Source organism: Alosa sapidissima, chromosome 6 (assembly GCF_018492685.1).
Source record: "Alosa sapidissima isolate fAloSap1 chromosome 6, fAloSap1.pri, whole genome shotgun sequence".
NCBI classification, from domain to species: Eukaryota; Metazoa; Chordata; class Actinopteri; order Clupeiformes; family Clupeidae; genus Alosa; species Alosa sapidissima.
The window spans coordinates 11,990,009-12,011,952 of record NC_055962.1 but is presented as its reverse complement, the minus strand read 5'-3'; the positions used below and the strand labels follow the sequence as shown (position 1 = coordinate 12,011,952).

Genomic DNA, 21,944 nt, shown 5'->3' with positions numbered 1-21,944 from the left:
ACTGCTAGGACTGTTATGGAGTGACCACTTCCTGATTGGTTGGTCAACATAATGTAAACGCGAGTGGTTGGTTGAAGTACCCTTCAATCACCTGACTCCAAACATGAATAATCAAGATTGGTTGCATTTGTCGGTAGAGACGATGATATCGACCAGAGACAGGCGCTGAAAATATTTTACTTGCGAAAATGTTGTCCTCTTTTACTAAGTCTGGTGTAATGTAAAATCATAGAGCATAAGTAGCAATGCAGTCTAGGATAATATGGACCATGTAGAAATCCAAACTAGCGGGTTTCTTCAGCATCATTGCTGGCAAAAGAGACATTTGTAGCCTATTACGTAAGAACTTAGGTGATACTGGCGGAAGGCTCCATAAAATATGCTATATAGTCTACACAAATTCTGTACAAATGATATGTGATTAGAAACTCTGGACCTTCTGTGGTTAATGCAACAGCATTTCCTATGTCGTTTATGGCTACCCTTAAATACATAAGCAAGCTTATTACGCAACGCAACATAAATTTTCTATCGGTATGTACAGTCCATGTGATGTACAACCAGTCTTTCTTCTGCAGAGGACGTTGTCATATCTCTACACTAGGTGGCAGCGAAGCACTAGGTCGTAGCCTACCGTCAGTTTGAACGCAGAGATTTTTGGTAGTGCCAGTAGGCAGTGTGAGCAGCGCATGCACGTGATGGTACCCACGTTAAATCAACGCTCTGTCCTTGCTTTTAAATGTGTGTGCCCCTTTATGTAAAATGTTGTTCATAGATGGTGTTTATAGGGCTACATGGAGGTTAATGGAGGGCTACAATATTTAAATTAATGCCATTGATTTAAAGTACAGCATAAGGCATTTAAATTAAAATAGGCTCAATTCTACTAAACTTTCATTGTGAGCTTATTGTACGCTACTGAGACCCGCTGAATTTCCCCTTGGGGATCAATAAAGTATCTATCTATCTTATTGGGGTTTTTGTTGTTGTTGCGATATTCCAGCCTGTGTGTGTGTGCGCGCGCGCGTGTGTGCAATAGCAACTAAGTATAGTATATATAGCCTACTCTTTTGATATAATTTGGTCTCTGCATTTATCCCAATCCGTGAATTAGTGAAACACACACAGCACACAGCAGTGAGGTGAAGCACACACTAATCCCGGCGCAGTGAGCTGCCTGCATCAACAGCGGCGCTCGAGGAGCAGTGAGGGGTTAGGTGCATTGTTCAAGGGCACTTCAGCCGTGCCTACGGTTCGAACCGGCAACCCTCCGGTTACAGCTAACCAGTAGGCCACGGCTGACCTCAGTATGCCACCCAGCAGATAGTTCTTTATCTGGCCATCACTGTGTGTGTGTGAGGGAGAGTGTGTGCGTGGTGTTTGACAGATAAACTGTCTCTATTAGACAATGCTCAAAGTGCAAACACATTGCTCCTTCATGGACTGGTGGTGACTTGATGTGTGTGTGTGAGTAGCTCTTGAACTGCTTGAGATACACATAAAGATTAGGAATTATGTACAGTTAAGAACAAAATTATTCATACCCCTGGCAAATATTGATTTAATTCTGATTTTCTCTTTATCGTGTTTGTTCTGACTGGAAATTACACTGTCACATGCCAAAAGTGTGTAAGGCAATGTGGGAGAAACCTGGAATTTGTTTTTTAAAAAAGAAGCGTTTTCCTCTTTTTTAACATTTTTATGAAAATTGGCAAGTCCAAAATTATTCATACCCTTTTTAAATAATCAATGGAAACATCTTTATTCACAACTCTCAAAATGGTTCTTATAATATCTACCAAGCCACTCCATGTCTCCACAATGATTCTAGACCGCATTCACAACTCTCAAAATGGTTCTTATAATAGCCTATCTACCAAGTCACTCCATGTCTACACAATGATTCTAGACCGCATTTTTTTCACAGCAATCCGGGTTTTTAGTCAGGAACGATTATTTGCCATCACTCTGGCCTTGTGCTCACATTTTTGACTGATTGAGGTCTGGGCTTTGGCTCTGCCACTCTAAAATGTTGATATTATTCTCAGTTATGTCTTGCCTTGTTTGGCTGTATGTTTTGGATCATTATGTGGTTTAATGGTCCAATGATGCCCTTTGGGGGAGGTATCTCAGCAGACTGCCTGATCTTTTCCACCAAAAATCTCAATGTAGCCCCTTGTTTTAGTGTTATCGTTTACTTTGAGAAGTTACACCATAACCATACAATAATCCAAAACATGCAGCCAAACAAGGCAAGAAATGGTTAACAGAGAACAGTGACAACATTTTAGAGTAGCCAAGCCCGAGTCCAGATCTCAATCAGTCAAAAAAGTTAGCACAAGGCAAAAACGATGGCAAATAATCGTTCCTGCCTCAAAACCCATTGCTGCTAAAAAGGTGCGGTCTACAATCGTTGTGGAGACATGGAGAGGCTTGGTAGGTATTATAAGAACCATTTCAAGAGCTTTGATGGCAAATAAAGATGTTTCCATTGATTATTATTTAAAAAGGGTATGAATAATTTTGGACATGCCATTTTTCATAAAAATGTTAAAAAAAAATTTTGATTCCATGTTTCTACCACATTGTCTTACAACCTTTTGGCATGTGGCAGAAAGGGAATCCCTGCTCAAAAGGAATAAGCCATACTTGGATCAAAATATGTGTGTGTGTCAGTTTAAGTTAAGAACCAGATATTTCAGCTGTGATATTTCAGCATTTTTCCAATGATGAAATTTACAATGCCTGGAACTCGTCGTTGCACACTCAACATCACTACAGTATTACAGTTATTCCAACTCAGTACTCAGAAAGCAGACTGTAGCCAGACTGTAATTCAATGAACACAATATGCAGTCCTGTGGGTAAAATTAGCTATTGTTTTTATTCAGCATTTCCCAAACAAGACAGTTGAATGGATGACACATAGATCTGTTTTGTTAACACTGAGGTACAAACCTGCATATGCAGATCACCCTCATACATTCCATCTCCCGCAACTATTCCTGATCTCTTTAACACTTTGCCTATCTTTCATGATACAGACACAACCATGGGGCCACACCAGGTGTCACATGGGGAGGTTGAAGAAAGGAGACTACTGCAGTCCATAAAGAGCAGCAACGGAAGATGACAACTATAGGGTGCTGAAAAAGTCTCTCTTTTGCCCTTAAGAATCAAGGAAAATTTTAAAAAGAAAAATATTTTTTTAATGGGTTCATTACCATTTAAGTGATATACATGTTTTCAATATATAGCATTACACAAGCACACTGACTTCTGCGGTTTTGTTCCCTTCCTAATAAACTTCAGGTGGGAGTATCCTACGGTTCTGAGAAGGTTGGTAAGAGTCTGTTGGGCCAGACTGGTTCAGGATGGCAGACTAGGCCATGCAAATATGTTAAAGCACATGTGAAAACTAATTGCATGACCAGTGAGTTTATAGCCATGAGTTTGCCCATTTTTTTGTACAAGTTTGCACATGGTCCATTATTCTAATCCTATGGCCTTTGGTCAAATTCAGTGAATAACTCACTGTTGTTATAACTCTTTTGTTTGTAAATGTAAGCACACATAAACGTCAAAAACAAACTTTTATACAACTTTTATACAACATCCCCGTGGCTCAATGAACGGTAAACAAACCGTTTCTTGGACCAAGCCGTAAAACAATTCCAGCCAATCAAAACATTGTTTCAGGAGCATGAAAGGGAGTGGTGCAATCTAATTTGTTGTTGAGTTTTGATGCTAAAATATCAACAACCTTTTGCCAGAACTGTAGGCGGCTCCTTTAAGTCAGTATGATCTTAGTGTCCTTCACATACATGACCCCTAAATAAGAGAGATCGGCTGACAAAGCTTCAGACACAAGCACAACCAACTTCAAACATTTCCGACGAGGAGAACAGACCCATTCATATGTCCACTGAAGAACAAGGGCATCAGACATCAGAGATATGAATACTGTCCTCTTTAAATATTAACTTTCTGAAAATGCAGTGCTTACACAGCTGAAAGGAAAGCCCGCCTGCTCGTCGTGTGGTGCAGCCCTTTGTGCAAACTTGTTTACTTATAAGCTGGTAGACAGATCAGGGAAACCATGTCACATTTCAATTACAACTAATGGGGGAATCGATGTGATAAAATATATTTGCTCCCAGGATTTAAACATAATTTGAACATAAAATACAAATAAAATGATGATCTGATGAATGAAATACATCTATGGCAGATGTTGGCCTGCCACTTTACCCACTCAGACAAAATAACTCACAAGCTTAATACACATAGATATGCTCTGGGTTTTTTTTTTTCATGACAAATTGACAGCCCAAAAATAGCTTGAACAGGAGAATGACTATGTCCCCTTGATCCTGAATGGCTGAGTGGTCCTGAGAGACAGAGTCAAGGCACTGGGGGGAGATTTGTGGAGGGGGGAGGGCGTCTGGACCAATAAGAAATGGCAGATGTCAGCAGAGAAATTAGATGGCGTTCGATTGGAGTACTTCAACAAGGTCTGACCACACCTACCACAAAAGTTCAACAAATACTACAAATCTGCATATACAAAGTACACACACTGCTACACCTACACACTTGTAAGCGAGTACACACTCATGCACGCACACACACAGACACATTCATACAAACATAATGGCAAACACATGGTTTTGTCAGAATTAACACAATTACCAACATATTTCAAACATGAAACATTGCCTCAATTTAGTTGACAATATTTTACAAAGAGTTGAATCAGCAGATCTGCAAGTAACCTTATATTTTCAAAATCATTAGATATACTCATATCTGTATATATGCAACATTATTAGGTAGCCCTTTCAAGCCATAAATGCCTTTCTACCTATACAAAAATAGGTCCCTGGAAGTAGTCTCAGGCTAGAGGGAAAGCTCCCACTATTTGGCTACAGTGACAAAAAGTACACAAAAAACACAGAAGATGACACATCAAAAGTCTTGATTAGAACTGAAACTGCGTTCGGGAAGAAAGGAAGAAAGAAAGGAGGGAGGGAAGAGGGGAAGAATTGAGGGATGAGAGAAGTGCACGTGTGGAGGAGGAAGAAGCAAAAGCTGGGTCGCGTGTTAATGTCATGAGATTCGTTTCCTCATCACCAACTTAAATCTCATCTCAACGGCTTTAATACTGGGTGTTTAGGTGGGGATAACGCAAAAAGAAGTCAATTAAGTTAAATAGCACACATCACAGTGGGCACAAATACAGATCATTATTAAAAAAAGCACATGTAGAGTGTGTTGTGCAAAAATTAGTAGATGAGAACTTCCCAGTCAACCACATTACACAAGCCATATGATAATAGATACAAACAAATAATAAAAAGAAACCACTGTTGGGAAATTGTTGAATTGTTGCCTATTGTTCCATAAAGCATAGTATATTAACATAATTATCTTTACATGAAAACCCCAGTGTGTACAGACTTCACAGACCTATTTCTACAGGCAGCTGCCCACAACACACGTGATGTTACTTAGCCTAAAGAATAATCCTCAACTAGTCATAGATGCGGCAGAACCTAAGACTACATTTCCCATGAATGCCCTGTGGTAACATTCACTTTACACAGTTCCGCTGCTCCTCTCTCACAATATGGCCCTCACAGAATGTCTCCGGGAATGTTTTGAACATGTGGCTCTGAAAATTCCCATCCCCTAGTTCCTTCACCCTCAATTCAAACTCCACTTTTCAAACTTGAGCTTACAAGTGACAAAAACATATACAGTAATTGCCACTCGTCTTTGGAAAGGTTCCCCATTTCCCACAGTATACATATTTTGGCTTTCAACATCAAAGGAACTGGAGGCTCCATGAAAACACAATATGTGGCGGGGAGGCTCACAATGGTCCATCTACAAAGGAGAGAATGTACAGTACACAGCAGTATACAACAGAGTAGCCAGTCAGTCCCAGATGCTCAACACACCCTTCTCAAAGCACAGTCGGCGTCCGTGCAATGTCAGGAGAGCCAGTGCTTTAAGAAGTGGGCAAGGAGCCAGGACATTGTCCGAGGAGAGTGGTGGTGGTTGGGGTTGGGGTGGGGGTGGGAGGGGGGGAGGGGGCATCACAATGACGCAGGATGGGTGGGCGCAGCCGCAGTGTATGTGTAAGGGGCCGAAGGGCTTGAGGAAGGATCTGGTCAAACAAACAGGAATCAGACGCGACAGAACAGCACAGTCGGGGGAAGGTGCCACATACAGATTTGATGAAAAATGGCCTGTTGAAAGCTCTGGTTTTAAAGGTGTGTGTGTGTGTGTGTGTGTGTGTGTGTGTGTGTGTGTGTGTGTGTGTGTGTGTGTGTGTGTGTGTGTGTGTGTGTGGGGGGGGGGGGGGGTGATGGCGGTAGGGTGTCCGATCGGGCTGAGCTCCAAATCTGGAGGCCTCAAGGTTGTATACAGGCAGCCACAGATGGCAAAGTGTCCCTTTTTTACACTCTGAAGGGTAGATGTTTACTGGTGCTCAGAATAAGGTTATATACCTGTAGGCAAGATGCCCGCAAGAAGGCATGTCTCAGCTAAAATCAATACCAGCCAAGGACCAAAGCAATACACATTTAATTTCAAATTTTGGCAGAGCGAATAGGTAATTCTGAGAAGACTTTACCCTACTGGTGGACTGCCAGCAACCATTAATGAAAACCACAAAAAAAAACGATGTGAACAGCAAATACTTCTTAAGAGGTACTTTATCAACTGTTCAAGGAAGGTCTGTTTTGGCTGAGTTGGCTTTTGTTTGCAGTCTTCTTTACTTTGTGTTTCTTTGGAAGTCACTCTGAAACCCTTCCCCTCTTTCTGTTCTATGCAAGAACTGTTGAATATGGGCAATAACGGAGGTGCCAAGCTACCCCATGTTGAGCGTGCTGAGGTTACACATGAGGGTCTGGGAGATTGGACAGAAGAGGGGGCCAGTGCAGGCTTTGGGACGAGAGAGCTGGACTACGGCACAACTTGAACAGTCGGCAACTGACCAGGCATGAGGATGGTGGATGGGCTGAGGTGGTGGGGGGGTGCAGTGTGTGAGTGTGTGTGTGTGTGTGTGTGTGTGTGTGTGTGTGTGTGTGTGGGGGGGGGGGGGGGATGGGGGGGCTGTGGTTAGGGTGGGGGCAAGTTGGAGACTCAGGACAGGCTCAGGTAGTCGAAGAGCAGCGGCACCAGGAAGACGCAGCTGAAAGCCACCGTGCCGTAGACCAGGTAGCGGTAGGACAGCTCCACCGGCGCGTGCTGCCGCGCGTACCTCACGTCGTCCGCCGGCACGCCGAACACGCGGCACGCCAGCGGGATGGTCAGCGTCTTCATGGCGGCCCGCGTGGCCAGCAGCACCGGCACCCCCACCAGGAGCCTGGCCAGCGCGCGGCCCAGCAGCGGCGCGTCCACGACGGGCATGACCAGGGGCAGGAGGTCCAGCGATGGGTCCGGCTGAAGGCCCAGCTGGTGGTTGAGGTGCGAGGCCAGGGCCGCGCCGCCGCCGGTGCTCAGGGCTTGGGCCGTGTCGCCCCGGGACGTGCTCCACGTGTCCAGCGAGAAGGCCAGCAGGCCCAGGCCGACGTGCACCAACACGATCACCAGGGACGCGTACGAGCCGGCCAAGTAGTACTGATCAATGCTGTCCAGCAGTGGCTGGAAGACGGCCAGGATGAGGACGCTGTAGAGGAATCCTGTGATGACCTCCTGTAGAACAGAGGGAAACAGAGAAAGAGAGAGAGAGAGAGAGAAAGAAGGAAAGAGAGGGGGGGGGTAATGGCTGAGTTAGATAGATAACCAAACCATATCAGCTTAAAGAGCTCAGAATTCATTTAAGGCACAGCTCATGTGCTGTACTCATGGCAGTCAGGATTCATCATGGCATTCAACACTGTAGGGTCATTCCACGTCAGTTCAACCAGGGCCCACGCACTTAGGTCTCAAACAATTCTGACAAAATTACCAGGTGTACCTATGTTACCCAGGAGACACACTGTAAAATTACTCTTATGTAAGATCAATACTTTCCAAGATACAGCCAGTTTTATAGGGGGAGGGGGTGTCGATTTTGCTCGGCCTCTTTTTTTTGTCAAAGTTCACAAGCCCACAGCGCAAGAACTAAACCATGTAGGAGGCTCAAATTGTGCATGCTAGTACATAAATAGGAATAGTATGTAGCAAAATCGTCACGTTTGGTCTGGATAATCCTGCATGGTCATAGCTGTCCCTCAAAGTTGATACAAATTTTATTGGAGTTTTTGGCTGGGCTCTGTTTAAGCCTTCAGAAGACATATTTTTACTCAACATAGGCTCTTGATTTATTTTTCTTACTGAGATAAGTAGAAACACTCTCACAAAAAACAATGAACAGAAAATAAATCCCTTCAGGGTCTGAACAGCAGACCTCACAAGTCTGAAAAATCATTTTGGTTATCATTTTCAGAGCACCCAAACACCTTGTGGGAATATACAAAGATTTTTTAAATAGGTTTTTCTTTATTCTCCATGATTCCTTCTTTTTGAAAACACCAATTTGACTTGTCTTATGCAAATCTTTCTTTTTTATTTTCCACCCTGAACATGGGCAAACATGGGCATTGACATCAATATGTTTTATATAGCCACCTGTGGTTGTATAGAGTAACCTGTGGTAGCTCTATACAAAACATATTGATGTCAATGGTGCATTTTGCCCATGTTCAGGGTGGATAGTGAAAAAGAAAGATTTGCACAAATGCTAAATGCTAAAACGTGCTAAATAAAGGCCTAATAAGAACATGACATTTCCTCAACCACACATAAGTGCACACACACACACAGTCTTCTGCCGTGTCACAAGAAGCCAATTGTTAGTGACTGCACATGCACACATGCTCTGGTTTGACTTCTGATCCCAGACTTGTGAAAATCTGGCCAAAGGGCGCTCTTGTTCCACACAAGAGATCAGCACTTCTGGATAAAAATAAATGGCCTGTTATGAACCTAAAAAGAACGACAGGAGCAATTAAATCGATTTCAAATAAATGTAAAAAAATTAGAGAAAAGAAAATTCATGAAGGTGCCATTCAGTGGAAGATGCAATGGAAGACAAAGGCAGCTAGAGCAAGACTCTAAATGTGGTCACTACTCGTGTGTGTGTGTGTGTGTGTGTATTCGCTCACTACTCAAATTCCTGTGTGTAACACACTGGCCACTAATTATTATTCGCATGGACATTCTTTTCACTATTCTGGCCATGTGTCTGATCTCAGCCCCACTTAGCAAATACTTCCTTCATCCTACACACGGTTCTCAGTGCACTGACAGAAGCGGCCTTTCACTTGCCTGCACTAAACTACACAAACAAGGTTGAAAATGTCAAAGACCTGGGCAATGTGTCAGATACATTAAATACCAGACTGTTATTTGACATAGCAAAAGTCAAATTAAAGACCTGGGAGGAATTGGGCTATGACACACTGGGCCATGTTTTGAATTCTTGTGAGTGTGGGTTTAAATCCAAAAAAAAATATGTTGTAAAAATGAAACTGCTGGCAGTTACATTGTATTTTAGTTCATCTTGTATTTCAGTCACCTCAAGAAAGTGCAACCAGGCCATATTATAACAACACAAAGCCCATTCATTATTAATTTAATGCATTATTAATGTTTGACAAATCAGGCCAGGCTTATGACTTTCTTTTTTAAAAACTATGATTAACATACCATCCACCCGAGTTTAATGTCTAAAGAGTAAGATGGCAGGAAAGCAATACCACATAGAAACTGAGACTGAATTTCAATTTTTCCAAGAAATAGGCTAGAGCTCTGTGTGACAACAGAATATGAGCCAGTCCGCTCTCTAATCGGAGTGGTGCAGGCCAACACAAAGCATAAACATTAGCCTTGGCTTCCATCAGCAGCCAATAAGAGCCTGTCATACCAACTTCCTGTTTGAGCTCTCACTGGGGGGGGGGGGGGGGGCTCTCTCTCCCTCTTTCTTTCTTCCTTTCTCGCTTTCCCTCCCTTTCTCCCTTTCCCCTCCTTTCTCTTCTCATTTCACCCAGTTGGAAAATCTTTCCGCTTCTGTGAAGTGCTGAATCTCTTTCCTCAGAAACTTATGGCACTTATCTACCATTTGACCCTGACCACCCCTCTGTGTGGTAAGCCAGAGGAGCGCTGTAGTAATTGTGCCCAGCACGGCGGGGGCCCTGAAGCTTCAAGCAGTGGAGAGGTGACCCGAGGGAAGACGTGGCGCTGAGGTAACTTGCGGTGGACTCTGTTCACCTACCATGGCGGCAACACGCAGCATCAATGAAAAGGGGAGATCGAACCTGATGAACCTGTGACAGTGCTCCACTTCAGCTCAATCCATCTGTGGCCTCTGTGAGCGTTAAATGCACACAATCTCTCATGCATGTGCACACACATACACACACACAGTTTGCATGCACACACACACGCACACACACACTTTTGCCATTGGTATGTGTGAATGGTAAACAGAGACTTAGAGATAGTTAAATGTTATACAAATGGAAACAAGCCTTATACAAATGCAGTCCAGGTACCATTTATTTAACAAGCTATCAGCTTTATTGCAGTGTTATTAGTGGTCACAGTGAATCAATTACCCCAATTAGAGATAGAGAATTTTAGATCTGATCTGTGTACACACACAATGTTCTCAATGCTTGAGTTCACGTGTAGAGAGACCCTGGTGATACTTCGAGCAAAGTTTCATGTTGTATCGAGCCTTCTTAGCGTTTTAAAAATAGCGATTTTGATGCGATCATAGTAGTGCCCCTCAGCACTCCCATACGGTCAATCTTAAAAATGCCGCTCTCGTCCTAATTATGCTTTTAAATGTACACTATGCAGGTTTTTTAGCTTAATATGCAAGTTTTTTAGCTTAATTTATCTTCATTTAACAGCTTCAGAGTCATTGGAATGGTTATATGACTTTTTTCGGGTGGAATGGTGGCCGTCTCGCTTCCCCCTAGCGCCTGTGAGCGGAAAAACCACCCTTGCAACTGTGGGCCGGCGGGCCGACGGCCTCAGCGTCAGGAAGTATAACTAGTGTAGCGAATTGCTTTACTGCATTCAAATACACGCCAGGCACCGGCTAGAAAAAGGTAGCGATGACAGAGCCAGTGAAAAAGAAGCAAAAACAGTAAGGAAATACTGCCAATACTGCATAGTTTACCTTTAAACGAAAGTTTGACTCAAAGACCATAGGTTGCATTATGGCGAGAGTTACGCTTTAAGGGAGTTAAAGGGAAATAAACTGGCGAGAATGGAGCTGCTGATAATGTGTAATCTGAGAGTAATTTTGCGCAAACAGCTTCAGGGACATGTTTTGTGCAACCGATAGGCCTAGTCTAAACACTCTTATTTCTACACAACCCTCCAGTCCCCCCACACACACACACACACACTTTTCAGAATTTAACTAACACCTTGGAAGTCAAATTCCTGATCATCTGTTTGGAATGGATGGGCAAAAAGAAAAGCCCCAGTAATGCTCTTTCGGCTTTCCAGAGAACCTAGCTAAGAGAAGCTCTCAACGGTATATCACCGATATATTCATTTAAGCGCATAAGAAGGCTTTAAAGAGCTTCTGGACAACAGCCTCTCAATGACGTCCTGTTAATTGTCTTCAGCTCTGCACGCGCTATGTAAGTCCCCACATTCCCAGCATACAATACATCTGTTCCCCTGCATTTCTACAGCCCATTCCCCGTTCACACAGCTGAGCCCAGCCTCAAGCTTGCAACTGAGATCATGACCGGTTGGTGAACACACTGTTCTGATTCGGCCAATTAGCTCCAATCGGGTGGGATCAGTGGACCCACTGGCCAATCGTAATCCGTCTCCCATCACAGCTCCCACTGACCCAGTTATGTGGATGCTGCACAGCTGGGTGATAATGTGGGGGGATAAAGTGAATAATGTATAATGTACTCCTGTGGTATCCTTTACACAAGTACTCCAGCCCCCTTAGAGCCATCCTATCAGTCCTCTCTCTCTCTCTCTCTCTCTCTCTCTCTCTCGCAAGCAATCGCGATAAGTGCAGATTACGTCACTGTTAGCTACTGATGCCTTCTATCCATCCTTCCAGAGCCATGCTGTTGTGAGCCAGCATCTCAGACATATTGTTGCGCAATGGTGACTTTTCTCCAATCTAAGTAGGGAGCGGGGGCGTGATGTTTTTCATTTCAGGATGCGGAGAGAACGATCTCCCGGTGGATGACGGGGCTTTATATAGAAACACAGTTAAACCTCGGTGTCAGAGTTATGCACGGCACGGGCTTAAAAGCAGTACAAGTCGTCTGACACCTGGTTTTGTGAAGGTGACGTCAATACCGTGCCCCATTGTGGGGTTGATTTCGAGAAAGCACGCACACGCGAACATACAGAACGCACAGACATCTACACACACACATACACAGATGCAAATACATACACAGGCGCAGCCACATACATATAGAAAACGAGCACACAGCACAACAACACACACACATTCCGAACACAGGCGCATCCACACACACACACTCACAAATGCTCACACACACATCTATACACACACACAAAAATACCTAACACAGACGCAGCCACACACACACACACACACAGCCACAGCCACACACACACAAACACACACACACACACACACACACAGTGGCGTTGTGCTAAGCCATCAATCAGTAGTGATGAGTCACGGACATTCTGTGTTGTTCCCCATCCCATCTGTCTCGTCTCGTCACTTATCACACACTGCCCCAGGGAGCATCCGGCTCCACCAAAACAACCAGTGACGCTAAACACGGTGGCACAAAGCAATGTGTCTGTGTGTCTGTGTGTGTGTGTGTGTGTGTGTGTGTGTTTTTGGCGATGACAGAGGCCTTTCTGGTGTGCTTGTGTGTTGGTGTGTCGTACTATAGTTAACCAAAACTTAACATTGCAGTGCAGGTGCAGCTGAGTCACTGGTGAGTCACGGGAACTACATTTAGCCACCAAGAGATAGGGAGGGAAACAGATGGAGAGAGAGAGAGAGAGAAGAGAGGGAGAGAGAGAGAGAGGTAAAGAGAGAAGAGAGGGAGAAACAGATGGATAAAGAGAGAGATAGAGAGAGAGAGAGATGTGGAGAGAGAGAATGAGAGAGCATCTGTATCTCAAGTATGACTTCACAGTAATCAGGAGGTGTGAAGCGCTTAACACGCGTGCTGCCACGGTTCACTGTGTTGTTTTCCAGTCGCTGCTGTTAGATTGTGCATGTGTGTGGGCAAAACAGGTGCCAAGCCGATCAGATGCCTCTCCTCAGGCTAAGACACATGTTGGTGGAGCGTCAGGACGCGGATGGTTGTATTTCCTCAACTGAGATGGTAAATGAATACTTCCCAAATAGGTATATAAAGTAAAGTGTCCCATTAAGACTGGGTAAGAGGCCTGTGTGTGCGGGTGCGTGTTTGTTTGTGTGTATATATGTGTCAAGATTATGCATGTATGTGTGTGTGTTTCTGTGTGTGTGTAATACTCTCTACTCACCAGCACAGAATGCATGCCCATGTAGATTCTGCTTAAGCACACCAGGAAACACCAGCAGACCGCCAAACCCAGACCAAAGAGAAATGGGTACTGCAAGCAGAAGAAAAAGAGAAAGAAAAAGACAGAGACAAAGGGGGGGGGGGGGGGGGGTGTAGACAAGGAGAGATGTGTGGTTATTGAAGTTCAATAGGTTCACCCTTTCCATGAAATAACTCACCGTGATCCAGCACCATGACAAAGCGTCGTTGTAGTTCTGGGCGGTATACCGGTTCACACCGTATACCGGTGTATATTTTCGTTATGGAAAGGGATTTACCGTCACGAAAATTCTATGGAGATTGTTCAACAGCTGTAACCATATGGCTGTAACTAGCTGGCTAGTAGGTGATGTCGTTAGTTAGCAACCCACCGAACACAGTGAAGTTTAATGTTCTTATCATTCATCTCACCTTAAGAATATTCGCTGAAATTATCCAGGTAGCTAGCATGTTATAGACATGCACTGGGCAATACTAGCTGGCTAGTTAGAAATGATCCTGACTGTCATCAGTGCACCAAAACAAACTTTTTTGTTAATGTTTTAATGTTTTGCCTAGCGAACCGAACCGAAGCTCATGGCAGGCTAACAAGAAGACATCCACATGAAGTTAACGTTAGCCTACCACTAACGTCATGTAAACCACACAATAACAATAAGGCATGTTTCTGATAGGCCTATTTGACAGAGTAAGCATATTAGCAGAGAGGTTTTATTTTAAATTGTATAATTTTCAAAAAAGTATAATTATTGCAAGTTACACTAGCCTACTTTTTGTATTAGTTTTATACAAGATGTTTGTGAAATTTGCACAGTAAAAGTTCTGTATTTTGACTGCAATTGTCTTTGCATTCTGATTAGATTCTTCATTAGAATCATGAGTGGCTCTTTGTAAACAGCATAATTTTCTGGGGCCATGCAAAACTGCATTACCACTAGTGTGGAGTTATTCTACATCATGACAATAAAATAGACCATTCTTACTCAATGTAGGCTACTGCAGCAATTCCTCTCTCAACTTGTAGAAAATGCTGTGAACATCTGATTATGCATGGAAAAAAAATACCGTCATATACCGTGAAACCGTAAGAATTTTACCGTGATATACATTTTTGGTCATACCGCCCAGCACTACGTCGTTGGTATTACAATCTGTTTGACGAACACTACGCAGCATGCCAGTCAGCTCAAGGGCCCAAACTGGTTTGTTTGTTTGTGCACAACCCGAAAATACAGACAGGTCCCTCAAACTTGCCCTGTCAGAAACAGAAACTCCTAAGTGCTGGCCAAAAGACATACAGAGGATCAAAAAGAGATCACTGTCAAACCCTGGCCTTTTACTTTAACGCTGCGTATGGGGGCCTGTTTTGTGTGATCACTGCAGTTAAGCAAAATCCTCTGGCAAAGGACCAGTGTTGCCCAAGAGTGAGAGATCCACTGTGAGAATATCAGGGAAACGGCAAATAAGTAGCTGGTGGTTCAGGGGCATTTGATGCCTTTATTAAAATCACAGTCCACAATTCTAATCCAATACACTATTTTTTATTATTAAGATTTGGTCTATGCAGAGTTCTAGTTGTCTGTTGTGAGTGTGTGTGTGCACGTGTGTGTAAAAAAAAACAGTACTGGCTCTGTGACAAAATGTTCAGTATGTCTATCACATACATTTCCAGCTAAACAACATGCTATTGTAGACGCACGAGAGCTCAACAATCCGTCACTAGAATGGCGGACTTTAAGTGCCTCTGCTTCAGAGTCAGATGAGGCCCTGGTTTGGCATGGACCAAAGTACAAACAGCGCCAGTTCCATTTCCCATAAAGCCCTTCTCTCTCATTCCCCTTGACCCTTCAGCCAGGTCACAGCCCATGGCTGATGACATCATTTGGCAAGCATGTGGGATCATCATCGATTTGGTAGACCAGGAAAACCAGCAAGCCCTAGCGCCAGGCCATGATCTCTACCTCACACACGGTCATCTTCAGAGCCTATTCTATACTAAACAGAACGGCCCTGGACACAGGAAATGGCCTGCAATTCACGGAAGACCACCCTCAAACACACACACACACTGGTTGGATTTTGCCTGCGGGCAATGCTGGCCAGGGCCTCTCTAACCGAAACACATAAGGGATTGCCATCTTAACCCAGCTAGTTGGCGGGCAGCGGAAGAGAGAAAGACTGCTTTGTTTTGTGTGGATTAGCATACACCCACACAGACACAAACACACACACAGGGGACTGTCAGGTCACAACATCTGTATTGCATCACATGCCCTCTCTCTCCTGTCTTTCTTTCACTGGTGACGGGGTCAGGCCTCTACAGACAGGGCCGCGCACACACACACACAAAGAAATATACACACACAAGGTTGTCAGGGGCCTGTACTACGAAGGGAGCTTAACCTACCGAAATGTAACCCAGGGTTACTTTGTTAAACCGGGGTTGACAAAACCTGGTTATCTTAAGTGGTGTTAATCGGTACTACGACGCTGATTATGAAGTTGATTTGTTGAGCCGGGGTTAACCTAATTGGAGTTTGTGCGCGTTCACATAAAAGGGGCGGATTGCAGCGCAAGTCACCACTTTCAATGATGACGCGATCACCTTATTTTACGGATGAGGAATGCACAATTATTATGCCAAGTTATGAGGAATTAAAACCCACTCTACGACAAAAATCAAATACGTCGGCAGTGAACAAAGGCAAGGCTGTTGGCAACGTATTGCAGATCGGGTAGCCTAAATGCCTAAAAGTAAAGTTTTATTTCCACATGTTCTTCAAATATGTGGAGGATTAATAGCTTGCGGAATGTCTGAAATGGAGTTGAAATAATTAAATTGCCTATTTTGAGTTCATAGAAATGCCTACAGATGCAACACAATTTAGAAGTGGGCATATAGATTACCGCTTCGTAGTACAGGCCCCAGGTCACTGCCGTGTTTGTGAGATCATTTGGGTAGACACACACACACACAGGCAAAGAGGCAGGGCTGTCAGGTCACTGCCTTGTTTGGTGAGGTCATATGGGTAGGCTGCCCATGGCCAGCCACGCAAGGCCCTCAGATGTGGTCCCCTCATCTCACACGCCTGCAGCTGCCTGCCCGCTCGCCACTACCCATCAGCCCCTGGGTGTGGTTGGAAACCACTAGGTGTCCTGGACATCTGGTCAGCTCTCCTGAGGCAGGAACTTTGAAGGAATTGATGTGTGGTGAGCTGTACGACTCCTTCAAGACCACCTTCAGCTGAGTGAGAGAGGGTTATAATTGGAGTAAATGTGCATATTGGGTTGATGGTGAGGGGGTGGGGGTGGACGATGCAGAGCGTGGGCATCCACTTCTGTCATTTCCTTCCCCATCTGCTGCTGTGGGGTCAGTGGTAAGCTCTACTAAATGCAACCAGGAGCGTAAATCTCAGCGGCCAACGAGCTAAGGAATATTCTGTAACAGATTGGGGACATGCACACACACCCACACACAGATGAGAGAAAAGAACACAGAGCCAATTTTCCCCAAACCTGTCTAACTGGAAAATGTAGGCCTACCTCGTGCTGTCCAGGTTCTGCTCGATTGGAAAGATACCACAAATCATGGGCCAGACACAGGCTTTTAATCCACATAAAGCTCCACTGTCTCTCACGCGTTCAATTTTCGACTTGTTGATCCAACATTTGGAATTTAGTTTGGCCCTTAACCCAACTCTGAAACTTAGCTTAGCTTACATGTGTGGCTTGTTCTTTTAGTCAGACCTACAGCATCAGGATGCAGCTAGTCCACACAATCACGTCCAAAGCGATCGAGAGAGACGGAAACCTATGCCGGAGTCATTGTTCCAGGCTTCCTGGTATATCGCATAGACTGTGATAGACTACATAAGGGGGTAGCAAGGTCAAATAGGAACAGATGCCCTCTGGTCCACCATAGGAAAATAAGCACAGCACAGAGGAAAGAGCTGATTGTATTGTTTCACAAGACATATTTTGAATTTTTTGGCCAGCTCTTTTCTTCTCATCTGGAGGATAAATTAGGACTGTGCACATCCATCAACAAGAAGACCAGGGCACTGAAACGCAAACAGAGACACTTTGCAGACCCTTTATGGTCTGCAAAGAGAAGACAAATAAACTCAGCAAACTACTGAGCACATTGACCTGACCATGTCTTTTATTATCTCCAATCGTCCTGTGGCTCCATCTCACAGCCGCGTTGGCCAGAGCCAATCTGAGCCTGAGACGCGGGGTGTGGCTGCTCACACCACTTTCTCCCACCGGTTCACACGAGTTTGTGTAGTGCACTTTTATAAACCATAGCAAGCATCCAACTGTGCCAAGAGATAACAGAGAGAACAGTGTGTTATCACCTGATCAACCCACTATTGCCTTTTTCACTCATACTTTATTATTCCGTAGGGGAAATTTGTCATGGACTCATATAGATAGATAGATAGATAGATAGATACTTTATTGATCCTCAAGGGGAAATTCATGCTGCACACTAATGACTTTACAGTACAATAAATAAATAAAAACAGTACAAAAACAGACACAAACGCAAACAACAAGGACTACACACGAGACACAGCACAACATGAACTGGCAGTCACACCAACACTGTGGCTGCTTAGCAATAATATGGTGTCAAAAAATACTCTGGACTTGAAGTGAACTCTTGGGAATGTCCATCATTGTATTTTACACTGACTAAGCACCTGGCAATCAGCCAAACCAAAATGCCAATCAAGCACAGAGCAGGAACAACGCTTCCCTTGTTGTGACTTAAAGGTGTATTTGCAAATACTAGAGGTTAGTGTGGCCAACTCTTTCTTAAACTGAACATCCCAATACATTTTCCTTAAAGGTTTCCTCTAAAGTACCTCTACCAGCGAGCATGCTGTAGTGTTCTCAAAACATGTTGATGGCCTGCAGATCAAGTCCTGACTGGATAGTTCTCAGGCAGTCATGTTGGATGTATTTCCCCCTTATTGTGCCATGTTGAGTCAGAGGACATCTTTGTCAGATACTACAGAAAGTGCTGGGGGCCAGTAACCTGACTCTTGTCAGATGAATTTCGTTCCGCCTAGCTCGGCCTAGCTCCACTCACATCCATCTGGGATCGCTTCCGTTGAGAGTGATTTCGGCACCAGATTTTATGGTAGAGCCAATCAGGACGCAGGGCAGGAGTTTCATAGATGTGACGTAGCATAGAAGCGACTGTGAGACTGTTCTCAGCGTCACAGGTTGGCTTCGATGTGAGTGGTTGAAGTAGCATGTCAATAGATGACGGACAAGTTGCTTATCCAATCATATGCAAGAATTTTTGATAAGGCCCAGCCTTCTGAAACACCACTCCAATGGATCGATCCCAGATGGATGAGTGGAGCTAGGTGGAACGAAATTAATCTGGCGAGAGTCAGGTTAGGGGGCCAGTTCCCTTTTTCAGTTTGTCTGAGACTTCGGTTTCAGTTTGTCTTAGATGCCTTCCTTCTTCCTTACAATGCAGGATTGACTATGCATTGCTCTCACTGTGTGACTGAGTGACTAGGACTTAAAAGGAATCCTACACTGCTGCAGGCTACTTCATAATGATGACATGCCATTCCAATCTATGTAGATAAGGCAGATATGTCCTTGTTTATCTCTCTCTCTCTGCCAAGATTAAGCTTAGCATATCAGAAAGCTTGAGCTTTTGGGACACCCTACCAGGGAAGGGACTTTGCCAATTTATGTAGAATTTGAGACAACACACAGGTTGACATTTTGAAGGAAAACCAGGACTTTAACTGCACCCCTGACAATTGTATCGGGGATGAACTTCAGTCCCTCCGAGCAAAGCTAAATGCATATTATGTTACAGAACAAAGTCTGATAACTTTCACTTTGCAAGAGACATTGCTTACAACCTACATGTTGTTTACCTGTTAGGTTTCCTACCCAAACATTTAATTATATTGAATGTCACAGAGATCAATGTTGTACCAAATACCATAAATTCTTTGCAGCCAAATAAACTCATTCCATTCTCAAAAGTGTGGAGCGGTCTCCTGATAATCTCTGCACCCATGAGCTAGTTTCCAAAACAGAAATGGCTATCTACTGATAGAAAGTAACACAAGCTGGTTTTCACTAAGCATTATTTTTAACTGCTGAATTTCTGGCATGGGGCAATGAGGTTTTTGTGAATAGAAGAGTTGGGGCTGAAATGTGGACTCTCAGGTGGTGTGTGTGGTGTGTCAAATTAACCTTGTGACCCCTTTCTGGCTTCGCCCCAAGCCTGTATTGGTGTAACAGCTAATGAGATCTCCCAATTTCAATTTTTTTACAATTTCAGCTATTGTTGCAGTTTAATAGGCAATTTACATATTTAACTACAATGCATAAGAAGTACTTGAATTTATTGATAACTGCACTTTGGAGATGCTGTCAATGTTTGAGAAGCTATTCACTGAATAAGTGACATGCATTTGCAAGTAGGGATGTTCAAAGTCAGAATGACGTCACAGTCCTATTTTTTTTTTTTTTTTTAGTGCGTGTGAATTAAAATTTCAGGAAGGAGGAGCCCCCGAGCATCCTTGAGATCAGCCTACCGCGGTTTTAGGCAGAGGCGAAAATTGCACAATGAGTTGGCACGTGTTTTATTATGGTCGAGGCAAGCAAATGACTGATTTTGAATTTTCATTTGCCATTTCTTGGTAGCCTATACTCGTAGCATTAGCCGCTTGTCACTGTTTACTTTGCATTTGTGTGACTGTGCGTAGTGATGGCAGTAGGGATTTTAAACTAGCTATCTATATTAATTCATGTCCCATAGCTAACATAAACGGGATTTCCAGTTTAATCCCTGACTACCACAACTGTTTTTGAGACTATTTGTTTCAGTGTGCGATTGTTTATCACCTGGCTTTAAGAAGTGTGTGCCATAGTGACTGCTTACCTGCCAGCGACCATAAGTAAGCATGAAAAGTGAGAAGGGGAGTGCAGTTCCAGTCATAGCGTGGGTGGACGGCATGCTGTATTCCGAATTGTAGAAGACCTCGACTTTGACCACCGGCGGTGAAGCTGGACGTGTCCAGCGGACGAGGTCTTTGGTGGACTGTCCGATAAACAACACCAGCACCCATACCACGATAATCTGTCTGCTGACATAGGCGTCGACGTTCCACATAAGAAAGGGAAAGAAAACGATGAAGAACATCTCATTGCCTAGTTCGGTTGCAAAGGTGAAGAGATAGAAGAGGAACTTGTTCTCGATAATGAACTCCTGGCCAACATCACCGGTCAGAGAGTTCTTGCGAAGTGGCTTGACAATTCCCTTCGACCCCCCTCGTTCGCTGTCAGCTTTTGAACTGCTCTCGGGTAGAGTATTTTGTTCTTCGGGCATTGCAGCCCCGTTGAGCAAGCCATTCGAGCATTCTTCCTGTTTAGAAGTTTCTGAACTTCTGTCTTTTCTCTGTCGAAGGTCGCTTGGCTTCTCGTCAACACTTCCGTCGTCTGTGCTCTCTTCTGTACGTTGCTTGACACATGCACCGTTAGGGGAAGGCTCCGATTCACTCTCCTCTGTCCTGGCAGATTTTCTGGGAAAGGTCCCCTTGACTCCGCATAGCTTTTGAAATCTCGCCACATGCTCCGGGTCCTGAAGGTTCAGGCAAAGGCGAACAATGCCCTTTATAAGGTCAGTCGCCATGGTTCTAAGAGAAAACCAAAGAAAATCGCATGTGATTACAGACGCAACGTCGTGCCTGATGATGATGCGAGTGGGGCGTCTATGCTCCCACTGCTCTGCCTTGAAGCATACAACTAGCTCGCGAAGCTAACGTTAGCTGGCTAACGGACTTGCATGCGCGCATACGATTGTCCTAGCGGTAGGTAGCTACCTAGCTCCTACTATTGTCGCGCAAGTGAATTTCGAAAATGATTTAAGTAGAAGACCTCAAGCCTAATCTTGACAGGCGCATTGATCTAACACGTTGATACGGTTGCACCCGACTGTTCTGAGGAACAGAGAATATGCTTGTCATTCCCAATCTCTCGACTGTGCGCGACCATAGCCTGTGTAGAATCATCTGAAGCACGGGTGCGCGCAAGAGCGATGACGTAGAGGACTAGGTTCCCGTTTCGACGGAGCCACCGTCAGGAATCAAACTAGATGCACCGCATAGCGGTACAAAATATGACCGCCGCTCAGTCCTGTACATCCGTTCCGCGAAAATAAATCACACTTCAATTTGTCTCCATATTTTACTCCATCCCCCACTCTTGAAACTTTTGTGTATGCTTGTTTGGCCTGAGTGTATGTGTGCGGCTGCACAGAAAGTAGCCTACTGGTGCTGAAAAGGTGAATAGATTGTAGAATAGCCAAAGAAGATGTAGCATTGTTATAAAACCTTT

At 44.2% G+C, this 21,944-nt stretch overlaps 1 protein-coding gene across 1 annotated transcript; it reads right to left on the bottom strand.

Annotated features, from left to right (window-relative positions):
* Window positions 1–2,865: 2,865 nt before the first annotated feature.
* On the bottom strand, window positions 2,866–21,649 carry sgpp1a (sphingosine-1-phosphate phosphatase 1a). The gene is made up of 3 exons (XM_042095251.1): window positions 20,491–21,649; window positions 13,525–13,614; window positions 2,866–7,704 (listed from the first exon to the last, which is right to left on the bottom strand). The coding sequence occupies exons 1-3, from the start codon at window positions 21,238–21,240 to the stop codon at window positions 7,153–7,155; spliced, it is 1,392 nt and encodes a 463-aa protein (XP_041951185.1). The 5' UTR covers window positions 21,241–21,649; the 3' UTR covers window positions 2,866–7,152.
* Window positions 21,650–21,944: the final 295 nt, after the last annotated feature.